Genomic DNA, 25619 nt, shown 5'->3' with positions numbered 1-25619 from the left:
TTTATAACTTAATAATGTAAGTGACTTCCTTTATGCATTCTATTGGTTAGAAGTGAAGTTGCTGGGGGAGGGTATAGGTCAGTGGTAGAGTGCATGCTTAGCATGTGCAAGGTCCTGGGTTCAATCCCCAGTACTTCTGTTTAAAAAGAAATAAACCTAAAATTACTTCCCCCTATTAAGCAAAATTTTTAAAAGTAAACAAATTTTTTAAAATTTTCATTAAGAAACAGTGAAACCAAAAAAAAAAAAAAAAAAGTTAAGTTGCTAAGTCAGCCCACGCTCAAGGGAAGGGAATTACACAAGGGCATGAATACCAGGAATCAGGGGATCATGAGGGACATCTAAGTCCTTCTTCCACAGGATATGACCATTTACTTGAGCAACTGTATGCTGGAAAAAGAATACTCAGACATCTAGAAGACTAGCATACAAAGGGTCTGAGTTGACAATGATACCTAGAGACCTAAAGCATTACTGTGGTCCACACGTTAGAACGGGCATATATGGAGGTCAGGTAATAAATGGATTCCTGGCCAGAATCTGGCTTACAGTAGAACTATTGGGTCCACAGACTATCTGGTGGTCATTTTATGGATCCCTGAATTTATATAAGTATTTATATATTTTGGAGTTGGAGTTACTCCACGTTGGGTCCGTGGCCTGTAGTGTAATAGCTTTCATAGTGGAAAAGATCAAGAAAGCTCTGAGATTACCCCTTGTCCTCTCAAGCTGCAATAGTAAATAAAAAAAATATAAAAAAAAACTGTAACATCCCAGGGAGATGGCAGAGATTAGTGCCATCCTAAAGATCAAAAGGACGTAAGGTTGGTGGTCACTATTATGTCTCACTTCATTTGCCCTTTGTGAATTCCCTGGTGTTGTAAGGATTTTAGCTGTGGCTATAAGCTTTTCCATATTCATCATTTTTGTATGACCAGTGAAGGTAGAGGTCATAGGTAAAGTTATCCCCTGCCCCCTTTATTATACTCATATAGTATAAAAGAATTAGAATTGTCTAATATTGAGCAACGAAGATGCTAGGTGCCTCCCTTTCTCTAGCATGACTTTGATTTCAAGTAAGACATTCCTATGGCTAAAGGAAATCTCACATTTATTACATGTATCTGGTATTAAGATTTGAGCTGTGGCTAAAAGCCTTTGGACATGCATTATATATGGAGTCCCAGTTTTTACAATATTCATAGTTTCCCTCTAGCATGAATTCTCTCATTTCAACCATCACCATATTGATAATATTTACAGTTGTTTTCCTACAGAGTGAATTATCTCACGTTGTGAAAGTTCTGCATTGTTTGGTAGTATCCACCAAGGCTCGCTGAACATACATATACCCCAGGACCCAGCAATCCTACTCATAAGTATATACACAAGAAAAATGAATAAAAGTACACCAAAATATAAGTATGTTCACAGGAGCATTGTTTATTATGACCCTAAGCTGTAAACAATGAAAAAGTCCATTAACAGTAAATTGGGTAAATTGTAATATAATCATATAATGGAATTTTATACAGAATGAAAATAAATAACCTTCTGTGACATGCACTAGTGATGAGTTTTAGAGACAGTGATGAATGAAACAAGTCATGTATGAAAGAATACATTGTAATTTAATTTATATAAAGGTTTATAATATGCAAAAACTAATTTATAATGTTAGAAGTTAGAACTGTGGCTAACTCTGAGGAGGTCACAACTAATTTTCTTCCATATTTGCAGTGAGAAACACAGTTCACACCTTTTTTTTAAAGCACTTCTGCTCACAGTGTGGTCCATGGCCCACTGCCAGACAGCCTACTGTTTGTTAGTGGGTCACAACAAAGTGTGTATGGAAATTGAAAATAAGCAATTTAAAATGTCTGTAGCAATTTGACAGAGAAGGTTATGTCTGGTGAATATAATAATAAAAAATTGAAGCTTGTATTTTTAATGACTTTTGTCATTTCATTTGTCTAGTAATTCTTCTTGTGTGTTTAAAGGCTAGTAGATAGTAGGTAAATATGTGGTATAGTACCTTAAATTGTTTAATATTATTACACTTACAAGCAATATCATGTATAGGGTTTACTATGACTTTAAAATTTTTACCAAAAAAGTCACATCTTTTACTGAATTCCCATAGTTTCTATCTTGTGAGTCTTCTGATGGACAATGAGGTTTGACTTACAACTGAAGAACTTCCCACATTCTTTACATTCATATGGTTTCTCTCCTGTGTGGGTTTTCTGATGGCGAATGAGGTTTGATTTCCTACTAAAGGCTTTCCCACACTGAGGACATCCGTTGGATTTCTCTCCTGTGTGTATTCTCTGATGAACAGTGAGGATTGCCTTCTGGCGGAAAGACTTCCCACATTCGTTACAAATATAGGGTTTTTCCCCCGTGTGAATTCTTTGATGAAGAGTGAGGGTTGTCTTTTGGCAGAAGGACTTCCCACATTCATTGCAAATATACGGTTTCTCTCCTGTGTGAGTTCTCTGATGTACAGTGAGGGTTGTCTTCTGGATAAATGCCTTCCCACATTCATTGCACTGATACGGTTTCTCTCCTGTGTGTGTTCTCTGGTGATCAATGAGGTATGACTTCTTTCTAAAAGCACTTCCACACTGAGTACATTCATAGGCCTTCTCTCCTGTGTGTGTTTTATGATGTCTAGTGAGGGTTGCCTTCTGGCGGAAGGACTTCCCACAATCCATGCAAATGTAGGGTTTCCCCTCTATATGTGTTTTCTCATGAAGAGTGAGGGCCGTCTTTTGACGGAAGGCTTTTCCACATTGATTGCAAACATAAGGTTTCTCACCTGTGTGAATTCGCTGATGTTCAATGAGGTATGACTTCCTTCTAAAGCTATTACCACAGTAAGGACACTGAAAGGGTTTCTCTTCTGTTTGAGATCTCTGATGCATGATAAAAATGGACTTCCTACAGAGGAATTTCCCATATTTGTTGTATGCATGGGGCTTCTTCTCCGTAAGATTTTGTTGGTGGACATTGAGATTTGACTTTTCAATGAAGGCTATTCCATCTTTATTGTATTCAAAGGGTCTTTCTCCTCTGTGAGCTCTAGTATGTGTAAATAACATTCCTTTCATGAGGAAGGGTTTTCCACATTCATTATGTTCAAATGACTGCTCAGGAGTCTGAACCTTCTGATGTTGAATAAGCTCCTGTTTATCACTCAGGCTCCTTTCTGTTTGTCTACAGAGGTTAACTGCAGTATGAATTTTCTCATGCTTCTTATTAAGGAGTGTTTTCTCCCATCCATTACTCTCACCAAACTTCTCTCTTACAGGGCTTATATTTCTGATGACTAATTCTGAAATATTTTTAAAAACCTTTCCATCAGGTTTATATTCACGTAGTGTTGTTTTTGAAATAATACGATTCTTGCTGACAGTAAATGTTTTCCCCAAAATATTACTTCTCTCCTTCATTAGTCTTTTGTGGTTGAGGAATACAACTGATCTAGAATGCCTTTCTTGAAATTCTTTGAATTTCACTAAAACATCTTCAGCTTTCCCATCGTCTTCTAGAAAAAATAAAATTAATAATTCTAAGTCTTCACATAATGTTATGAGTTAGATACATATACAAGCAACCCATGAGGGGACTGTCTGTCTCACTATTAGAGTCTATACAAAGGCCAAAATAAATTACCTCCTGGAAGGAAAATGCATAGAACAGAAACAAACCCTGCTACACTGTTAAAATAAGGAAAAACTGGTATAAACATAAGCAAACAACACATGTTTTTGAAATGTTGTAGATGTAAGTTACACTGAGCAGGAATAGTAAACAGAAGGACAAGTCAGCAGAAGATAAAGGATGGTGAAAGTGTGATTGTTCTTGGAACGGGCAGGTTCCGAAATAATGAAGTGAGCCTATCAAGGGTAATAAACAGTAAGCAAGGAAAATGTTCAGGTGGAGACGAAAGCGTATATATTTATTCTCTAATTACTATATAAGTGTCATAAAATTCTTCCATTTGTTTCTTCCTCACTTGTATTTAGCCCAACAATGGCAAATGAACTTTCTCAAGCATTCCTTTTCTAGTATGTGTAGATAGACACACAAGTCTGTAGTCTAGATCCTAACTCTCCACATTAACTATAAGTTTTTTCTCTTGAAAGTGAAGAATTGGGAAAACATAATTCCATTAGGAATTGTAAAATAAATCAGAGGACAAAGCATATGTGCAACACAAGCATAATCACTGTTGTATTCTGATTGCTGCTACTACAATTATTCTTCCAGAGATGGGCAATAACTAAATTCTCTTGACCATCAATCATAACTTTTCCTCCTTTCAATTTGCTGAACTACTTGTTCAGTTTTAGGGAAGGATGGGTTCAACTTTTCCTCCCAGTGCAGTTGCTATTCCCTTCTGGGGCTGTGAAAGGCTGGATTCTTCAGTGTATGTGTGTGGCCCTGCTTGACCTTAAAAACTATTATTTTTCTTATAAATGTTTGGCTATATCTTACTATTGTAACTTTACTCACCTATATCTGGTAGAGCAACTTTAAAGATAGACTCACCTTACCCATGATTTGCATCTTATTTACAACAGCACTTTTACCCCATCAAATTACCCATCAAAAGGTAAACAGATAATACTGTATCATGCATTTACAGTAGAATACAATGATATTTATACAATGGATAGTATTCAGCAATAAAAAGGAAAAACCTACCGATACACAGGGACAAAAGGGATAAAACACAAACATTTTTCTGATTTAAAGCTTTATGCAAAAGAGTACATACCATACAATTCCATTTATGTATAGTTCTAGGACATGCAAAACTCATCCGTATTAGTAATTGGAATTATATTGCCTTCCTGAGAACTTCAGCCACCTTCAGGGACATGCTACTGTCCAATTTATCCAAAAGCCTTCACATATTCTTTCTACCCTCCCATGTCTAATTTGTCTGAAATTTGAGTATAATTATAGTCTGGACCATCCATGTCAAGTAATCTTTCAACAACCTGCCATTTTAATATGAAGATTATATGTAAAATGCTCAATATGATAATAATGCCTTCCCAACTAAAACTCACACTCTTGGAAGTCAACATTTTATTGGCTATATTTTTTGAAATTTTGTAAGTACACATTAACACACTGTTATCTGAGGTGAAGGGATATGATGTTGGCATGTAAATCTAAAAAGAACTTACCATTAAATGATTTCTGAAAGGATGAGAAAGATATTTTCCTTGCATGCTACCATAGGCCATCAGTCAGGTAACTACTGAATATCTAGCCTCTGCTACAAGCTACAGTAGGGAAAGTAAAAGAGAGGATCTTATTTTGGGGGAATCTAATCTGATGGGGAAAGAGGCCTCAGATAAAGCAATGTTGAATCAGGTATCAAATTATTAGATCATATCAGAGGATGGGTCTGTTCACATGTTACAGACACTAAATACAATGTGAATGCAGAAAAAAAGGAACTGCCATGCTCTGGAGTAGTTAAGGAACATTTCATGGAGGAAGTGAAACTTGATCTTTTAACTAAAGGATATGTAGTATTGTGGTAAAGAATATAATCTTGCCCAAAGAGAAGTCTGACATTTGCCTTTGACTTCTGGGAGGTAGTTGCTAAGTCTTTGGAATGTCATGCTTGACAGGAGTGTATTTATTTGCCTGGGAACCAGAAGGTAACAATGTGATTGGAGGGGAGGATGTCTTTGAGTCATACTAATGATGTGATTTAGGGTGAGGGCTTTGGGTCAGCATATCAGCTCAACCTCTTAAGGGCTGGAAACTAAGATCAGCCACATGGGCAGTGAAGCATGCCCATGTGATGTAGCCCTAATATAAACTCTGGACACTAGACATGGGTGAAGCTTCCCTGGCTGGCAGTATTCTGTATGTACTGTCATATCAGGAAAGTAACGCTGTCCATGACTCCACAGAGAGAAGACAACTAGAAGCTCTGTGTTTGGTTCTTTCCTGGACTCTGCCCTATGTGCTTCTCCTCTTGGCTAATTTTAATCCGTATTCTTGTCTTATAACCATAACTGTGAGTATTATAGCTTTCAATACGTTTTATAAGTCCTTATAGCAAACTATTGACCCTAACAGTAATCTTTGGGACCCCTGAACTTGCAGTTGGTATCAGAGGTGAGGGTGGTCATGGGTGTGCTACTGCACTCTCATACTTTACAGCTGGCTAACTTTGCAAGTATCCCTGTGGGTGTATGGCAGCTGTCATATAATGAAAGGTCCAGTTGTGACAAATAAAATCAATTGTATGGAGTACATTTGGGAGACTAGAACAAATAGATATTAGCAAGAGTTCTCAGTTACACAGAGAAATACATGTGGAATGACCAGACAGGATATTATTCTCTCAGCCCTTGAAAAAGAAGGGATTTAACTTCCATATAGTAAGTGATATCTTTTTTGCATATTGACTGAAAGAAAATGGAAAGAACTGGGGAAAAACCATGGCAAATCTAAATAGTTACTGCAACAGTCCACACCTGAAATAATATGGCTCTCAGTTTGGAAGATATCAGTGGCAAATGAGAATATGAGAGGATGTAAAGATATTTCATGGAGTGAAATAAAACAAAAATTGTGGAGAGACCATTTGAAAAATATAGCACAGATGGTGGAATCAACCTGATACTACAAGAAGCTGACTACAGGATCAAAAGTATATAGAAAAAAAGATAAAGATAATTATTATTATTTCTGAAATATCAGTAACCAAAAGGGTGAAAAAACTGATTGCTGTATTGCTGTAGGCAGATTAAAATATACCACAAGATCTCCAAGTGGGAGAAATGGACTAAACATGTCTATTTGAAAATCATTCACATAAAATAAGGGAATCACAATTTGAGAATGGATCAGATTGTTAGAGCTTAGAGGGCTTTTGTGAAGACAAGAACTGAGGATAAAGAAAGATCCTTCAAGGATACTGATGAGAGCCTACTGAAATAAAATCCATTTATTCAACAAATATTTATTTTTCCAGGCAATGTAGATAGAGGGAAGCAAAGCAACCAAGATGTAAAAGACACCCTGGGACACAGGATAAGTTTTTCACCCAAATCCAGGTACTCAGCTATCAGGAGTCTGAGCACTATGATATGAAACATGGAGACTTATTAGGAAGAAATTTATTGAAACGAAGTGCTACTGAAATTATCACTTTGGTCCAAGGCATATGGATTTTGAAATCTGACAGTAGGTCTCACAGTGACAATGGGATGTGAGACTGAGTGCAGGAAACAAGTATAAGGGTAAAGGAAGGAAAGATAATGAAAACTAAGAGAAAGATAAATATTAGCAATGAGTTCCTTTTTATATTTTGGTTAGATTTAAGATGCCTGTAAATAGACTATAACAAAAGAATAAAGATAGAGGGCTGAAATGTTAAAGAAAGAGATGAGAAACAAGAAGAAAGGCCTGTATCTGCAGTTTCCAAGAGACTCTTATGTGGAGGTGTCCACAAAGTCAAAACTATTTTTGTTAATAATAACACTTCATTTGTATATTTAACTGTGTATTGCACAAATGGGGAAAAAGTGATAGTGGGTATCTCATGGAATTTTAATTTATGGAAGTGACACAGAAAGGCTAATAGTATTAAAAGAAAAAATTTTATTACTTGCATTTCCTGAGAGGAAGGGCCATTCCATGCCATGCAGGGCCACTTAGGGAAGCACCAGGTTTGGTCAGGAGGCAGAAAGAAACAAGTAGAAAGTCTAGGCCAGAGCCTTTATTTGGGCTTGCTTCCATGGGAAAGGTAAGGCAGGGCAGAGGAAACAGCTTAGGAGTGGCTTGTTTGAATAGTGTTGACAGGTTGTGGGGGACAGGGATGATCTCCAGTTATCCGGTACCTGGCCCCAGGTGATTTAGGGCAGGGGAAATACTGGCTGTGATTTAGATAAAGGAGGTGGTTGAGGATATGGTCTAGGGATTGGTTGATTTGTATATGAAAGGTGGGCTCACCAACAAGTTGTTTACTATTTCTAGGAATTAGCTAGCTCTGGGAGGAGCGATCCCTCCTCAGCCAGTAAGACTCCCCAAAGATGTCAAAACATAAAATATAGAAAATTAAAAATATGATTAATACAGTGGATAAAATGCTGGCACATTAACGTAAATCAATATAAAATAGATAAACAACAAGTTTATACTGTATAGCACAGGGAAGTATATTCAATCTCTTGTAGTAATTTATGGTGAAAAAGAATATGAGAATGGATATTCAAAAGAATATTGAAAACGAATGTATGTATGTTAATGTATGATTGAAGCATTATGCTGTACATCAGAAATTGACACAACATTGTAAACTGACTATACTTCAATAAATATATATATATATATACACACAAAAAAAAGAAAAAAAAACTACCCAGCCCCCCCAAAAACCCCATAAATCAAAGCACTGGTACCAATCTGTAATAGTAATCACTGAATTTTGAACTACCACATACTCACAGGAAACAAGTTTCACTTCAGACTTTTTGATGGCGTATAAAAAATCATTCATTTTATTAGATTGCCACCTTTAAGTACACATATTTTCAATATTCTGTCTGATTATTAAAGAATTATGTATAAAGCACTTCTGTTACATACCACAGTACAGTTGATCCTTAAACAACACGGGGAGTGAGGGGCACCAACCCTCTGCACAGTTAAAAATCTGCATGTAACTTACAGTTAGCCCTCAGTTTCTCCATATCCAAGGTTCCACATCCATGGATTCAACTAACCGTGGATTGTGTAGTACCACAATAATTACTATTGTAAAAAAATTTGCATACAAGTGGACCTGCACAATTCAAATGTGTGTTGTTCAAGGGCCAATTGTATAATGTATTTTGTGAGGAAAAGTGCTGGTGTAATTATTTGAGTTGAGAACGGAATATCTACTTTTTGTGGAACAGCTGTTTTACTTAAAAATATGCTATTATTCAGATGTGGCTATCTGGTAGATATTTTTATGAATAACATAAACCTGTGAATTCAAAGAAAACATCTGCCAATACTTGTTACCGAGGATAAATTTCAGGCTGTCAACTATAAGTCATTATGTTGGAAAGCTTGTATTTGCTACTGTGAGCTTGTCAACTTCCCAATACTTAACGACTTTTATGATGAGTTTACTGGTGATGCTAACAAATGTGGGTTTGGGGTTTTTAGAAAGTATTGTATATGGAAATGTGTCAAAATTTGGAAGACCTGTGTACACCAGAGAACTGTTACTTTCAGCAATAACTGTTGTTATTATATGGCCAATACATAATAATACCAAAAAATACATGGGTAAAATATTTAAATAGACCATTGGATTTTATGTAATAGTGGACAGAAGTTCATTGTTATGATTTCAGATTTTATATTGCAACCAACTGCTTAGGAACAACCAATTGTCGAACTGCTACTATCTGTTTCGGAACTACCAATTGTTCAATCTGGGTGTAGTATTAATGAAGAATAGCCATAATGATCTAAAAAGGCTTTTAAAATATTTCTCTTTCAAACTACATATATGTGTGAAGGAAGAGTTTCTTTATATATTTCAATTAAAACAACATATTGCAACAACAGATTAAATGTAGAATCATGTAAAAATCAGATGTCTTCTATCAAGCAAGACATTAATAAATTTCAATCATGTATCAATGTCCCTTTTCTCATTTTTTTCTTTTGGAAAATAGTTTTTTTGATAAAATATGATTTTTATGTCAACATGTAATGAGTTTATTATTTTTATATTGTTCTTTTTAGAGGAAATAAATGGATATTTTTAAAATTTCTGTTTAAGAAATTTTAAGAGTATTAATAAGTCCTGAGACTAAAAAGTTTGAGAACTGCTGATCTAGACATTCAGATTCTGGTAATGGCAAAGAAGTTGGTATCAAAATAACCTTCCAGCTGATAACAATGATAACTATGGACCAATTATAAAGTGGTTTGAAGGCACTAATGGATGATCAAAAGCAGGCAGAAACTGTAATGAATAAACCTTTGAAAGAAAGAAACCAAACTGCAGTGAGATCTACATTAATCGAGGTTTTCCACTGTGTGCCCTGGTAGTTCATGCAGCACAAGGAGACAGATCTCAAGGAGAAAGCAGGAGTCATCCTGCACGGAAGAATCAGAGACAGAGTTCAGGGATACCAGACTGCTGTAAATTCAGGAAAAATCCAAGAATGAAGGAAGCATAGAAGAGCCCTGATGTTAGCATAAACCCCTGCTCAAAACCTTGGCTTACTACATTTTTGCAGGGTAAGACTGCAAGGAGCACAAAGGGAAAAGAAAGCTGGAACACTGAAAGAACTGAGCAAAGATTTCAGCAACTACTTAGCTCTGGAAAAACAGTTTTAAATTCCAGTCCTGTGCCACGTTAGAAGAACCTGGTTAAAACTTTGGTCTTCCTGTTGTAAACCCTAGAATGGCCATGTATTAGGGGTAAAGGCTGCATCCCAAGGCTTAGAGCAACTCCATATAACTTAAGGCAAAGCTGAGAACGAAGTAGAAATAATCTAAACAACTTAAAGGCAACCTGACAGAGGAATCGACATGACCCTCAGTAACTTAACCACCTACACTAGATTAAAACTCAGCAAACTTCAGAGGAAGAAAAAGGATCCAGCATCTTGACAAATACTATATTAAATTTTCCTGAGAAGAAACAGGAAAATGTAACCAATAAGGAAGATAAAAACTGGTCAACAGAAACAGACTGATACATGTCCCCTATGTTGAAATTAGAAGATAAGAAATTTACAATAACGATGATAAATAGGTTTACAAATCTACAAGAAAAGGTGGAAATATGGGTGAAGGGACAGAGTATTCAGGAAAGATAAGGAAATGCAAACCAAAAAAGCCCAGTTTATGAAATATAAAATTCACTGGATAGGTTTAACAGCAAATGAACATAAGGGAATAAAAACCAATAAACTGGAAGTCAGGTTAACAGAAATTACCCCAACTAAAAGAATTGAAAATCCTTAGTGAACTAGAGGATAGGATTTAAAATATAACTGAGAGTAGAGAAAAAAATAACTGTAGAAGTATAGACCAAAATTTCCCCAAATTTGAGCTAATACAAGTACCGTGTGAACTTGTTAAATTAACGGTTTTTGTTTTAGATTCTTTAGGATTTACTATGTACATAGTCATGTCACCTACAAATGAAGATAGTTCTCTTTCTAATCTGTAGCCTTTTAACTTCTTTTTCTTGCCTTATTGTTCTGGCTTGTGTCCTGTGCAGTGATAAACAGAAGTGGTGATGGGGGCATCCTTTCTTTGTTTTTGATCTTAGAGTAAAAAGCATTCAGGTTTTCACCATTGAAGGTGATGGTAGCTGTAAGTTATTCAAAGATACTCTTTTTGAATTTGAGGGAAATTCCCTGGATTGCTAATAAACAGATTTATCATAGACATTGAATTTAATTATTTTCCCATTTACTGAGATGATTATGTGTTTTTTCCCTCATACTTTAAGTAGTAGCTTACATCCTTGATTTTAGACACCTTTTCATGTAAATTATATAGATTGACTTTTGAATACCAAATCAACCTTGCTTTCCTGGGATAAACTCTTTTCGGTCATGAGGTATCATCCTTTAAAAATATTGCTAGATTTAGTTTTGTAATATTTTATGAAGGATTTTATACCTAGCTTCATGAAGGATTTTAGTGTGTAGTTTTCTGTTCTCATAGTGCCTTTGATTGTGGATAATGCTGGTCTTAGGAGTTGGGACGTGTTCTCTCCTACTGTATTGGTTGGCATAAAATTGTATGTTCTCTAATTGTCCTTTTAATGTCTGTGGAATTTGTAGTGATGGAGCTTCTTTTTAATTTTTTATATTGGTGAAATTTGTGTCTTCCATTTTTGAAATTAGTATATATAGCTATAGTTTATTAATTTTATTATTTTAATACATCAGCGTTTGGCTTCACTCATTTTCTCTATTTTTCCTATTATGTATTACACAGATTTCTGCTTTAGTCTTAATTTTTTCCTTTTACAAACTTTTGAGTTTAATTCACCTTCCTTTTTCGAGTTATTTAGGGTGACAGCTTAGATCATTGTTTTAGACCCTGATTTAAAGGGATAAAATTTAATGGTGCTTTAGTTGCATTCCACACATTTTGATATGTTGTCTTAAGTAACATTCAGTTCAAAATATCTTCCAATTTACCTTAGGATTTTTGCCTTGATTCATGGATTATTTGGAAATGTGATGAATTTCCAAATATTTGGGTAATTTAGAGATATGTTTTTGATTTCTAAGTTAATTCTACTGTGGTCAGAGACCATACGCTATGATTTCAGTTCTTCTTAATTTGTTGATGCTTGTTTTATGGCCCAGTAAATAGGGTCTATCATGGTGAATGTTTCATGTAAAATATTCTATAAAGATGAACTAGATAAAATTCATTGTGTTTTCAAGCCTTCCATAGTCCTACTGATTTTCTTTCCCTTTGTTCTCTCCATTTCTGAGGGAGAAGTATTTATATCTTAAGCTATAATTATATTGCTCCTTTCAGGTCTATCAGCTTTGCTTCATGTACTTCATGCATTCTCAGTAGGGGTGATACTGCTCCTAAGGGAGCAAAATTGGTTCCAGGGAAAATGAAAAAAGAAAACCTTAGATATTACAATGGTTTGTGGCCCTCCAAAGGGCAACAGACTATAAATAGATAATGGTATTAAAATTTCACAGAGGGGAGGCAGTTAGAAAAAAAAAATATCTAAAAAGATTCTTTAGGGCAGTGAAAATGATAAAAAGCTTCTTGAAAAACACTGAAGTATTTTGAAGCTGGCAGAATTGTTATGACTTCTGATGATCTGTCCCTATTTATCACTATAATATTCCACGCTCTGAAATCTACTTTCATATATAGCCACTCGCATTTTCTTCTTAGTGTTTGCATGTGTAATAGGGTCAGATTCCATTTCTGATGTCTTACTGCTAACAACTTCCTAGACCCACTCCCTTTTTCCCTGCTCTTGCCCCATACCTGGGCAAGCCTATAAGAAAACTTAGGATGCTGGCTCTGTTGGTGCTGGCAGGAAGTTTAAACCATGCAAGCCTTAGCTCACATACAGAACCCCAACCTGACCCATCCCCTAACCACAATAAACACCAAAGCCTGACACCCATCCTTGCTCTCTCAATCCATTTTAGGACTAGCTTGGGAATCTTCCCTGCTCTCCCTAGGAAAGCCTCGTTATGTCAGATTTCAGTCTTGACATCTGAGCCAAATTTTGGGTGAGTAGGGAGGGTTGGTATCACCCTCACATTGCAACCACCAGACAGCATGGTACACATTTTTTCATCTGTTTATATTTCATCTACCTGTGTTTTTACATTTTAATATACAGCACATAGTTCGGTCTTTCTTGTCATTTCAGATACTGAACAGTCATCTTTAGAAGTTTCATTTGGTTCTTATTTATTTCAGTATTTGTTATCTTGCCTCATTATGTTAATTTTTGCTTTACATCCTTGATGATAATGAAGCCATTTACAATGGCTGTTTCAACATCCTTGTCTGCAAATTCCATTACCTCTACCTTTTAAAGTTTTTTTTAATTGAAGTATATTCAATGTGTTCAATTTTAGGTTTGTTATTATTGACTGAGTTTTTTCCCCCATTGAATGATTTTTTTCCTGTTTACAGGTCATATTTTCCTGCTTCTTCATAATGTTTAATAATTCTTGATTGAACATCACACACTATCAGTGTTGTTGAGTTTAAGATAATGGTAGTATTTTCATAAAGAGTTTGGCAGCCTTTTTCTGGCATTCTGTGGCAGCCACCAAGTTACACCACTAGGATCTCTCTTCAAAATAGAACTTACCAGTCATGTGCAAGAACTGTAGTTACCTGGCAACCTCTAATTTTTACCATCTTCAGGAAGCTCTTCAGATTTTGAACCAAACCAGGCCTCCCCAGGGAGTTCCCACCCAATGACTGAACACTGAGGGTGGCCATTTCTGTCCATGGGGACTCTTCTGATGGACAGTTTTTGCTTCAGACCAGTTAGGCTGGTTGACACTTTGTCAGATCTGCATATTGGTCTAAGGCTCTCCCTGCCCAGTCCTGTTAGCTTCTCACCCTTTCCTTCCACAGGGGTCATATCTGTATCATGGTCTGATGGCTGTGTATTTCTGATCTCACTTTTTCCTTTTATCTTTCATAGATGTCACTTCTAATAAATCTATGACACTCCCAACTCCATCTCAGCATCTCCTTGGAGGACCCAACAGACACACAGCAATTACTTTTGGATTGGTTAAATCCTTTTGATGCTTTTATTTAAGCTCTTTTAAGGCAAATCTTGCAGTCTCTAATCGATGGCTAATCTAGCCCCATTTACTAGGTGTGACCTTTCTAGGGAATCTCTCTAATGTCCTATGTATTAACAAGTTCTCTCCACTGTGGCTGGAGGGAAATAAAATGATTCCTGGTGCAGTAGGCTATGGGAATTGTTTGTCTCATAACACCGTGGTAATTGTATTTTTCTTAGAACGTGTCCTTGCCTGGTCTCATAGGATTTCAACACCTACAAACGTGCAGATGTGTATTTGGCCAAAGACTCAAGGGGAACCTTTTCCAGATTTGGGGAACTCTTTCCCTGCATAGCTCCCTCTTTTGGGGAAGTGTGTCCTGCAAATTCTAGCCACCTCAGTCTCCTTGAATGCCAGTGTTGGTCCCCTTAAGTCAATAAAATTGCCAAGTGTTTTTTGGATTCCTCTTTCTGCACTGCAGTTTGGAAGTTGCCTTCAGATGAAAGCCTGGAATGAGGTACGGTGCATCTCATTTGTTTTTCTTCTCTCGGGAATCCAGGCCTGTGCTGCCTGTTGTTCAACATCTGGAAATAATCTTGTCCAGTTTTCTAGTTGTTTCCTGTAGAAGTATAATTCTAGACTCTGTTACTTCCTAAGGGTTGGAAGCACTAGTCTTGAATTATAAAAATGCAGACCCAAATGGCTTAATAATGATTTTCATCAAACATTTAAGGAAGCAATAATACCAATCTTGCACTAATTCACTAATTCCATAAGAAAACAGATAAAGAGAAATCACCCCTAGTTTGATATGGCTGACACAATTCTGGATACAGAAACTTCTCAGTGACATTACAAGAAAACTATGGACCACTATCCTTGGTAAAATCATGCATTAAAGCTTACTAAAATACTAGCAAACCAATTTCAGCAATCTCTAAGAAGGATAATGCATCTTGTCCAACTGGAGTTCATCCTAGGAGCCCAAGGTTGGTTTAAAATTCAAGTTAACCAATGTAATACATACAGAACAGATTAAAGAAGAAACATCATACAATCATCTCAACAGATGTAGAAAAAATATTTGTTAAAATAAATATCCATCTCATAATTAAAACTGTCAGAAAACTAGGAAAAGAAGAGAACTTCCAGAATCTAATAAAGAGCACTTATGAAAAACTTACAGTTAATATTAAGCTTAGGAATGGATTATTAAATGGCTTCCTTCTAAATTTAGTGAACTGCTAAGAATGCTCAGGCTTACTATTTCTATTCAACATTGTACTGTAGGTCCTAGTCAGTACCACAGGGTAAGAAAAAGAAATGAAAGCAATAAAGTATGCAAATATAAAAGTGAAATATCTCATTTAAAGAAGTCATGTTTTATATGTAGAAAATCTAAAGGAATATACCAAAACAAAGAACAACAGCAACAACAATAAAACTTAATAAATCAGTAATGCAAAGTCAGTATCTAGAAGTCAGTTGTGGCTACATATATTAACAAGCTGGACAAAGAAAATTTAAAAATCCTACTATCTACAATAGCACCAAAAATATGAAAAGCTTAGAGATAAACTTAATAATAAATGGATAAGACCTTTATACTAAAATAATAAAACACTGTTTACAGGAATTAAAGGAGGTAACTAAAATTTTAAGATATAGTACAGCCATGGACTGGGAGACTCAATATTGCTACGATGTTAGTTCTCACCAATAAAAATCCCAGCACTCTATTTAAAGAAACAATAAGTTTATTCTAAAATGTATTTGAAAAAGAAAATGATCTGGAATAGCCAAAACAATTTTTTAAAAAGAAGAAAATTAAGAGGACTTACTCTGACATCAAGCCTTTATTATACAGCTACAATAATCAAAGGCCAGGTGGTACAAGCACTAGGACTTAAAATATATGAAAGGAAAGAATACTCTAGAAATAAACTGACACAAATACAATCAGATAATTTTTGATAAGATCATCAGAGCAATTTAATTCAATTCCACGAATGATGGGAGATATTGATATCTATATGTAAGAAGATAGACCATCAGCCCTTACCTCATATTATAAACAAAACTTAACATGAGATGGGTCACAGAACTAATTTAAAAAAAGAAAGCAAAATATACATATCATTTTTAGAAGAAAATACAGGGAACTATCTTCACAACCTAGGAGAAGGCAAATATTTGACAGGTCAAAGAAACAATGATAAAAAAAAAAATTATAAACTGGACTTAAGTTAAAAACTTGTGCTTATTAAAAGACACCATTAAAGTGAATCATCAAGCTACAGACTAGAGGAAATATCTGCAATACCCACATCAAACAAAAGAATTCTCTTCGGAATATGTAAAGAATTCCCATTATTCAAGGAAAAAAAATCCATTTATAAAGGGTAAAACATTTGAACAGACACCCCTGAAGAAGATATAAAAAGCACCTGAAAAAGTTCTCAATATAATTAGTCATAAGAGAAATCTAAATTAAAACTGCAAAGATAAGACTACCATTCTTCAGAATGCTACTTTGGAATGACCAAAATGAAACTACTGATAACACCAAACGTAGAGGAGAATGTGGGGCAATCACATTTCTCATACATTGTTGGTAAAAGTTTAAAATGGTATGGTAACTTTTAAAAACTGGCAGCTTCTTAAAAAGTGAAACAAACCTGCCTTATGAATGAGCAACACCAACTGCTAGGTGTTTACTGAAGAGAGATAAAAATAAACTTCCACAAAAAGATTGTTACAAGAATGTTCACAGTAGCTTTATTCATAGTAGCCCCAAAGTGGAACATTTCAAATGTCTATCACAGGAGATATGTACACAAACTAGTGTATTCATACAATTGAATACTATTCTACAATTAAAATAAACTATTTAAGTATGCAAAAACATGTATAAATCTGTGAGACATTAAGCTGAGTAAAAGAAAGATGTGAAAAAGGTCCAGAATGGATAAAACTAATCTATGCTGGTAGAAATCACAGCAGTGATTGCCTTAGTGAGAGGGGCTGACTTGGAAGAGGCCTGATGGAACTTAATGGGTTAATGGAAGTGTCCTTCATCTTGATTAGTGTGAGAGATACACGGGCTTATATTTCTGCCAGAAATCAAAGAACTTTACACTCAAGATCTCTATGTACATTTATTTACAAAGCACAGAGTGGATTCTTGGTAAAGTAATAGCGGCCAATTGCTCTACAGGCACAAGGGCCCACAAGGAGAGGATTTACATGGGGAGTGTTATTCAAAACTAAAATTCAGATTTTACAGGCATGGAAGTCAGTATGTATAGGCCCTTCAAAGATCTCAGGCCTTTAAAAATAAATCCTTAATAAGATGGCTACTATCAGAAAAAAAAAAAGACAAAAAGAAAATAAGATGTGGAGAAATTGGAACCCTTGTGCATTGTTGGTGAGAAAATGTAAAATGGTGCAGCCACTATGGAAAACAGTAGAGCAGTTCCTCAAAATATTAAACATAGAATTAATGTGTGATCCAGCAATTCTACTTTTGCATGTATACCCAAAGAACTAAAAGCAATGACTCAAATAGATACTTGTATACCCATGTTCACAGTAGCATCATTCATAGTAGCCAAAAGATGGAAGCAACCAAAGTGTCCATTGTCAGATGAATGGACAAGCAAGAGGTGGCACATATATATAGTATATATAATGGAATATTATTCAGCCCTCAAAAGGAAGAAAATCCTGATACATACTACAGCTGGGTGAAACTGGAGGGCATTACACTGAGTGAAATAAACTAGTCAGAAAAAAGACAAACACCATATGATTCCACTTACATGAAGTACCTACCAGTAGTCAAATTCATAGAGACAAAGCAGAATGGCGGGTGAGGTATAGCTCAAGTGGCAGAGTGCATGCTTAGCACACACAAGGTCCTGGGTTCAATCCCCAGTACCTCCTCCAAAAAATAAATAAATAAACCTAATTACCTTCCCTCCAAAAAAAAAGAGACAAAGTAGAATGTTGGTTGTCAGAGGCCATTACTGTTTAATGGGCATAGAGTTTTAGTTCCGCCAGATGAAGGGTTCATTAGTTGAATGGTGGTGACAGTAGCACAACAATGTAAAAGTACTTAATGCCATGGAACTATATGCTTAAAAACGGTTAAGATGGTAAACTTTATGTGTATTTTACCTCAATTAAAAAAAAAGATCTCTAAAAACATTCAAAGGCGTTAACTACCTAAGTCCACTGGACTTTATCTATACAGACTCACCTGGGTAACTATGACTTGGAAAAATTCTCCCTGTTGTCCATAGTTCTTTTCCTTGTTCCAACTTGCGGATCATATCGGGCTTAGTCATGTGAAAGCCTGAAAATAAAAAATAAGACTCGGTGTAAGCTGTCAGGTTTCAAAACTATTGAATTTTTAAAATTTATTTTTATTTTTTATTTTTGGTATATATATATATATTTTTATTGAAGTATAGTCAATTTACAATGTTTTGTCAATTTCTGGTGTACAGCACAATGCTTCAGTCATACATGAACATACATATCAAAACTATCGAAGAGAAAGATACAGCCTCAAGGTGGCAGACAAGGTACACAAGAACGTCTTACCAAAGTTAGGCAAGTGAGAACATCACTGCGCTTTCTACTAACAAAAAGGGATTCATCCCCTCTGATCTTTGAAATTCAAAGTTCCACATGTTTCAGAATTTCTTGAAAGGAGATGCATAACATTGAAGGATTCAAGGAATTTTGCTTACCCACAGAGACGAAGTGACAATAGTTTTCCAACATGACATCCCTGTAGAGGGCCTTCTGAGCAGAGTCCAGTTGCTGCCACTCCTCCTGGGTGAAGTCCACAGTCACATCCTTGAATGACACTGATCCCTGTAAGGGCACACTCTAGTTCATCCTAAAGTAATTGGAATGAGTGAGAACTAGGCATTGGAGACCATGTTTAGTGGTCAGAATAGTTTTTTACTTTGTGTTTTGTATTGCAGAAAACTTTCTCTGAAAATATATTCATCTATATTTACTTATTATCTCATGCTAAAAATATATGAGCTCATACTATCTGCCTTGAATGTGGTTGGCTGCTTGGTGCACCAAAATGATTAAAACCCTGACCTTGCATTTAAGAAGTTACAAGCTAAAAGAGAGGCATAATGTAAATACATACACTCAACAGATATTACAGAAGCAATGACAGAATTATGTACATGGGAATATTCTACAAAGTAAAGAAAATTTCATTTTGTATTCCAAGACTTCATTGAGGACATAAAAAATTTGTACTCACAATGAATTTGTTTTATAGGACTACATGACACTGGCTTTTAAAATTCAAGGGGAGAGTAAAACCACTTAGCAAATTCAGGAAATAGCAAAAGGTACAGTGTATTAGGAAAGAGTCTTTGAGCTGTAAGAAGAAAAAGGTATATGGAGGTAGGCAGTGGGCATATTTATGTAACAATACTGGATTTTTTTTTCCCCACAGAGCAGTGGTCTTAAAAATGTCCTGAGCACATTTCCAACACATTGCATTTATTTGTAAATCATCAATCGGCATTAATGGCATCCACTTTGTTAATGATCACCATTTTCAAATGTAAACTATTAGTATTTTCCTTCTTTTCAGTACATTCCATTGTAATGCATACCCCACTTTGGGTCTGCTGCTTTATGGAGTATAAATAACAAGAAGAAATGTTAAATCAGCACATGTTATGGGACAAAATTTGTACTTTAGAGGTAATACTCCTGAACACTAGAGAAGGCCTGAGGTGTGTTAGGTGGGAAAGACAACTGAGTAACCCCTGTTAGAGATGTGTCCTAGATTAAGGTCGTATTAGTGGTCTAGACAGGGGACAACTGGTTGCTACATGATGAGTTTCATAAATTGGTTGTAGAGTGGAAGAAAGAAAGGCAGAGCTCATCTGCCTAGCAAGTGGGTAGGTGCTTAGAGTGAAAAATGGAAATAGGAAACAGAAGGAAGAATAACTGGATGAAAGGAGATAATGAGGTAAACATTGGACATGTACTTGAAGTGTCTATGGAACAGACAGGTGGTGATTGATGTTGGAGATTAGATATATGGTTCTGATGCCCTGGACAGAGGTCTAGGATGGAGAGAGGTTATCTCAGAGTCATGAGAATCAGATCAGTATAAACTCTGTAGTGAATGTGACTGTGCACAGAGAAAAACAGACAGGGAAGAGAAGCAGTTAGCATCTGTGGAAAATTGGTCAAGACTGGTAGATGAAGAGGAGTTTTATGAGAAAGATAAGAAAACCAGAGTACCACCTTGGATTCAAGAATAGAACATCTCAAGAATGGATTAGCATAAGCATCTCCGTCTCCTGCACCCACATACAAAAATTAGAAGAAACTAAAAAGATAAGAATAAATCTATAGCGCCACATTGGAGAGGTTTCCACTGGCAGGGCACAGTTTGTAGGAATTGCTGGCAGACATGCATAAAACATAAGGACCAGAGAGGAATGTAAAATCTCAGTTTTCTGTACAAGTCTGCAAGCAAATCTCTGTTCTAAAAACCTCACAAAACAGGAAGTCTAATCACAAAATAACAATGTGATCTACCCATTCTGCTTCCCACCTGATCACTACAAAACCTTGGTCACTGGAGATGATCAAGGTTTTTCGATGTCTGCTTCTTGACTCACAATTTAGATCTCCAATCAGTGTCTAGACAAGATAGATTCATTCAAGTATTATATTCCCACTTAAATCAAGATAATACATTTCTGTTCCAGAAGTATTTTTTTTTAAGACGACTGAGGAACGAGATGGTGAATGATAAACGCAATCAATATGTGAACATTGGCTACATCTAGAAGGTGCACTTGGGGAAGGCTTATGCTTATATGGTTGGAATAAGAGAAACTGGGAACAGGGCTGCAACTAGGAGGAGGCAGGTGAGGCACCTACGGTACAAAATTTAGGGATGGGCAGCCCTGACAGTACTCAAATTTTGTACCTAGGCCACTTGCTTGCTCTACTGGAGACCAGTATTCTATCCATGTCTGCCAGCAGTTCCTACAAACTGTGGCCTGCCAGTGAAAACCTTGATGGAAGCAAGTTCCAATATCCAGAAAATTTAAGGCTAGGGAAGCAAATGTTCGTGTAACCTAAAACCAAGTTATTTCAGTAAGAAAGGAAATATCATCTCACCTGAGGCATGGCTTTAAGAATTTGCCTTCCCTTTTGAGCTCTCCTTTTGGACAAGGGAAGAGTCCTGAGAAGGGAGAGATGGGAGGATATAGAGCCTTGTGAATCCATATTTGACGTAGATCTCCCAGAATAACTCAGTGTCTGTGTTAAATCTGTGTCAACTGTCACAGTTTCAGCACTTGCCTACTCTGTGGACCCCACACAAATTCAGGATGGAGATTAGTGAGAAAATAAACAAATCCTGCTCCCTTACCAATGCCAGAAACCTGGTTTCGTGGTCAGGTAGATATCTGTTGTAACTTGGAGAGAGGGAACACTGTGTTTTCCCCCTCTGTAGCTGTACCTTCCATCTCCCATGGAAGACAGATTTATCATACATTTCCAAATCATTCTTCATGGATTTTCTGTGAATTTATACTGTCACCAGCAGTGCATGACAATACATCTCTCCATCCTATGAATGCAGTTGACAATAACTTCAATTTCTGCCTACCAGATATATAGTATAGTTCTAATTTACACATTTCTTACTATGAGTATAAGCTCCTTTAATTTCTTTTCTGTGATATCTTAGAGTATGTCTATTTTTCTCATGTTTATTTTGTAATTGGGTGACATTAGCTTTTATTTTAATTAAATAAATTAACCCTTTAAGTTGCAAACAGTTTTTCTCATTCATATATCAGTGTTGAAAGTGCTAGTTGTGAGTAAAAATTGTTTGCTTTTTCCTGCATACTACCCATGGAACGCTACTCATTTCAGCGTATTGGTTTTAGTTCACGTAATGTTTCCCTGTGATGAATCCCACCATCTGGGAATTATGAGATCTTATCTATTCCTTTCCAATACTCATACCTCTATTTCATATGCTAAACTGCTATTGAGTTACAATTTTGGAGGCAGGCTTAATGACCACTATTCAGAAAATCAAATCTTACATACCCAACTAGCGGTCATACAGTTTCTCAATCACAAAACCATCACAAATCGTAACAGTAGGTTACAAACACGCAGAATTACATTCAATCACTTCCTTCAGAAAAGCACCATCCCGCGGCACCCACATGCCATTCACAATCTCAGACAGCACATTTCATAATTTCATGCAAAGTCACAAAAACCACAGCACAAACCATTTAGCTTCTCTATCGTCACCTGCGGTGTCAAACACGATTCACATACAATCTGAAGAGCGACAGAGGCAGAGGAATCCCCACGCAGCAACAAGACTCCGTCCACTTTCACACACAACCAGCCGCAGCATCCCAGAGAGTAGGATGCACCCAAAATGCAGCAGGTTGGGCACAGGAGGCCGTCTCCATTTGGTACACACACACACACAACACCCGCTGTGTGAGGCCCCGCTCCTGGCAGTGTAGCTTCCTCGGGGTCAAAACAGACAAAATCCCCCCTAGCAAAACTCGCACCAGGTCACAGTCGTTTATCACCCTCAGGGTCACGCCCACGGACCACGCCCGAGGCCCCGCTCGCACAGATCTGTCTGGTTACTACGGGCCCGATTCCGGTTCCCTCCTCAGAATTACCAGGCCCACTCGGACTCTCGGCTTCCTCCCCGGACTTCCCACCGGGTCCCGCTTCTCTAGTCTGCCCTCCAGGGCTAGAGATCCCACTTCCCGCTTCCTGGTCAAAGCCCCTAGGACCTACGAACCTCACCCCGAGCCGAGGCTCAGTCGACTGCGCCTGCGCACTCCCGCGTGGCTGGCGCTCCCAGGAGTCCACGGGGCGGCGGGTTAGGAGCCGCGCGGTCCCAGCTGCGGGCGGTCGGGTTTGCTCGTGTCAGCCTCCGCGCTTTTCCGGTTTTGACTGCGTTTCTCACAGGCCCTGGGGACTAATGAACTTCGGCTTCTGGTTCATTTTCCGCTAGCATTGAGATCACAGTTTTCCGTGTGGTGAGTTGAGCTATCCGGGTCTGGGTGCGGAAGGAGCTCACTGCCGCAGGCCTGGAGTTTCCCAGGCACGGATGCGGCGGGTGGAGGCAAGAGCCTCAGGCCGATGTGAATCACCTGCTGAGGAAGGTGATTGTGGGTGTGTGTGCGATTGTGTGACTGCGTCAGTGTAAGATGTGACTATGGGAGTGTGTGTGTCAGGAAGAGAGGGAGCGCGGGCGCGCTTGTGTGTTGGGGCCAAAATGTGTGCGTGGTGAGGAGGCCCTGACTGGTCCAGATTTGGCTCCTAGGACAGAGTGGGGGCGGGGCCTTTTTTAGGACCTTGGTCGGCGGTGACTATAAGGTGTACACTGTGACCGAGTGATCCTGTTAACAGCATTATTGTGACCGACTGGAGGAGACTGACCATAATTAGCCTATTGTGGCTTTTTTTTTTTACTTTCAGGAGGATAGAGCTTCACGTTTGCAATTCTGGCGCTGAGGTATCAGTAGACAAGAGCCCTGTGTGACTCAATCTGTGTCTGTCAAGACTCCGAGGGCCTTGTCAGAGGGCCCCAGTTCTAAAGCATGGCCCCTGTTGCCTTCATCATTGCCCCCCTATACCTGTTGTCTAGACTAGTGTTTAAAACACAGTAGGCATGCAGTACGTTAAGTGTAGCCTGTTTTGGAGCTAGTTGTAAATTCTGTGGTTTCTTGGAATTTGTTGTACTGGGTTTTCTTTCACTGCTTCTGTGATTTCACTTTATAGCCACGCTGCACAAAAATGGCTGTCAAAGAGAAGTTGAATATTTGAGACCTAGAATGAAGGTTCCAACTTAAAAAAAAAAACGCATTTCTCTGTTTATTATGGCGATTTTAGAGCTGGAATTGCCCTCAAGGTAGGGTCCTTTCCTCCAGAGATTCCTCTTGGAAGCTCTGTGGGGGCAAGCTGCAGCTGCATATTACAGATCTACAGCATTTTCATAGCTTTGTTGACAGTAAATTGCTGTGAACCTAGAAGCAGATTTCAGTCCTAGGCTTCAGTGAACCTGACTTTATGATACAGGGAACGGTCAGCAGTGTTCCAGTCTTTCTCATACTTCCATTGGGCTTATTTATTACTTTGTTTGGTGTTTTGGTAGAGGGAGGTAATTAAGCTTCTTTATTTATTTACTCTTAGAGGAGGTACTGGGGATTGAACCCAGGACCTCATGCATGCTAAGCATGTGCTCTACCACTTGAGCTATACCTTGCCACCACATTGGGTGTATTAATTTAACGTGGATGATGGAGGATTGTTAATGATGAAGAATGTATTCTTATTTAGCCTGTCTGGGTATAAAAGGCCTGGGAACAGTGGCTGGAAATAGTAAGTGCTTAAATTAAAAACTGCTTAAATTAAAAACTTGCTATTATGTGCATATGCTAAGGCCTTCCACATTCATACATAAGAAGCAATGAAAATACGAAGTTAATTGTAATGGGCACCTGTAAGTAAGACCAGATGCTCAGATGGTCTAGAACAGGGATTCTTCACCTTAAATGATTTGCTTTGCTTTGAAATTATATACCAAATTATTGTATTTTTATTTTATTAATGCATATTTTTCTTATAGAAAAAGTCTATAATTTTGAGACTATCAAAGGTGTACATGAACCACTTGCCTGGAACCAGTAACTTAGACCTGGAAGTGAATTTTAGGAGGAGTTTGTCCCAAAATAATTTCCTGTATTATGTAAATATAAAGTTAATCACATTAGAGTCAAGTTATTAATATTATATCAATAATAGAGATTCTAATATAAAATATAAAATGTAATGCTATGCAGTATTCATGTTTATGAATAAAAGTACTCAATTGGTAAATTATAAATCAATTTCTTTATTATAATGGTATTTCTTACCGATTTTTCAAGGATTATATCCAGTATGATCCATTAACTGGTCATTCAGTAGAGAACGGCAATGATAAAGCCACATTTATTAAGCCTCTACTATGAACAAAGCACTGTTTAGTCTAAAAGTGTCATGTACCTGAATTGTGCTCATTCACAGGCGAATCGTAGCATGGAAAGTGTTTCACTACAATTATGAAATGCAGTAAAAGAAGGTACAAGGCTTTGTAGGTTTATTTCAGTCACACTGGTTTTAGTGCTAGTACCTGTCATTTTGCCAGTCTGCTCAGTTTTCCTAGTGAGTAGAAGATAGCTCTCCCTACAACTCTTTTTTCAAAAA

At 37.2% G+C, this 25619-nt stretch overlaps 2 protein-coding genes across 13 annotated transcripts in view; one reads left to right on the top strand and one right to left on the bottom strand.

Moving 5' to 3' along the window:
* ZNF529 (zinc finger protein 529) overlaps positions 1-25619 on the top strand; it is a 198529-nt gene that overhangs the window by 124586 nt on the left and 48324 nt on the right. Inside the window, exon 1 of one of the 7 annotated variants that reach the window (XM_064489587.1) lies at positions 23268-23407. The exons of the other annotated variants lie outside the window; for them this stretch is intronic. The gene's annotated coding sequence lies outside the window, so the exon portion shown is untranslated. Of the gene's footprint in view, positions 1-23267; positions 23408-25619 lie in introns of those variants that run through there. 7 annotated transcript variants of the gene reach the window in all.
* ZNF382 (zinc finger protein 382) lies at positions 1420-23300 on the bottom strand. 6 transcript variants are annotated; one of them, XM_064489613.1, is made up of 5 exons: positions 23172-23300; positions 21498-21561; positions 19067-19218; positions 18571-18666; positions 1420-3550 (listed from the first exon to the last, which is right to left on the bottom strand). In XM_064489613.1, exons 3-5 carry the CDS (start codon positions 19098-19100, stop codon positions 2127-2129), a joined length of 1554 nt encoding a protein of 517 aa, XP_064345683.1. In that variant the 5' UTR covers positions 19101-19218; positions 21498-21561; positions 23172-23300; the 3' UTR covers positions 1420-2126. The 6 variants fall into 6 exon arrangements, with proteins under 6 accessions (XP_064345683.1, XP_064345679.1, XP_064345680.1 ...); XM_064489609.1 differs by having other exon boundaries at positions 19067-19193; XM_064489610.1 differs by lacking the exon at positions 23172-23300 and adding an exon at positions 23042-23152 and having other exon boundaries at positions 19067-19193.

The sequence above is a fragment of the Camelus dromedarius genome, chromosome 9 (genome assembly GCF_036321535.1).
Source record: "Camelus dromedarius isolate mCamDro1 chromosome 9, mCamDro1.pat, whole genome shotgun sequence".
Classification (NCBI taxonomy): domain Eukaryota; kingdom Metazoa; phylum Chordata; class Mammalia; order Artiodactyla; family Camelidae; genus Camelus; species Camelus dromedarius.
Note: the sequence above shows the minus strand (reverse complement) of the source record. Positions and strands in the feature narration are given on the sequence as shown.

Coding starts and splice junctions, on each gene's coding strand:
- ZNF382 (XM_064489607.1), bottom strand. CDS start 21,605: ATGGATTCACAAGGCTCTATATCCTCCCATCTCTCCCTTCTCAGGACT. Junction 19,194..21,497: donor TTCTTAAAGCCATGCCTCAG/GTGAGATGATAT, acceptor GTGCCCTTACAG/GGATCAGTGTCATTCAAGGA. Junction 18,667..19,066: donor TTGTCACTTCGTCTCTGTGG/GTAAGCAAAATT, acceptor TTTTATTTTCAG/GCTTTCACATGACTAAGCCC.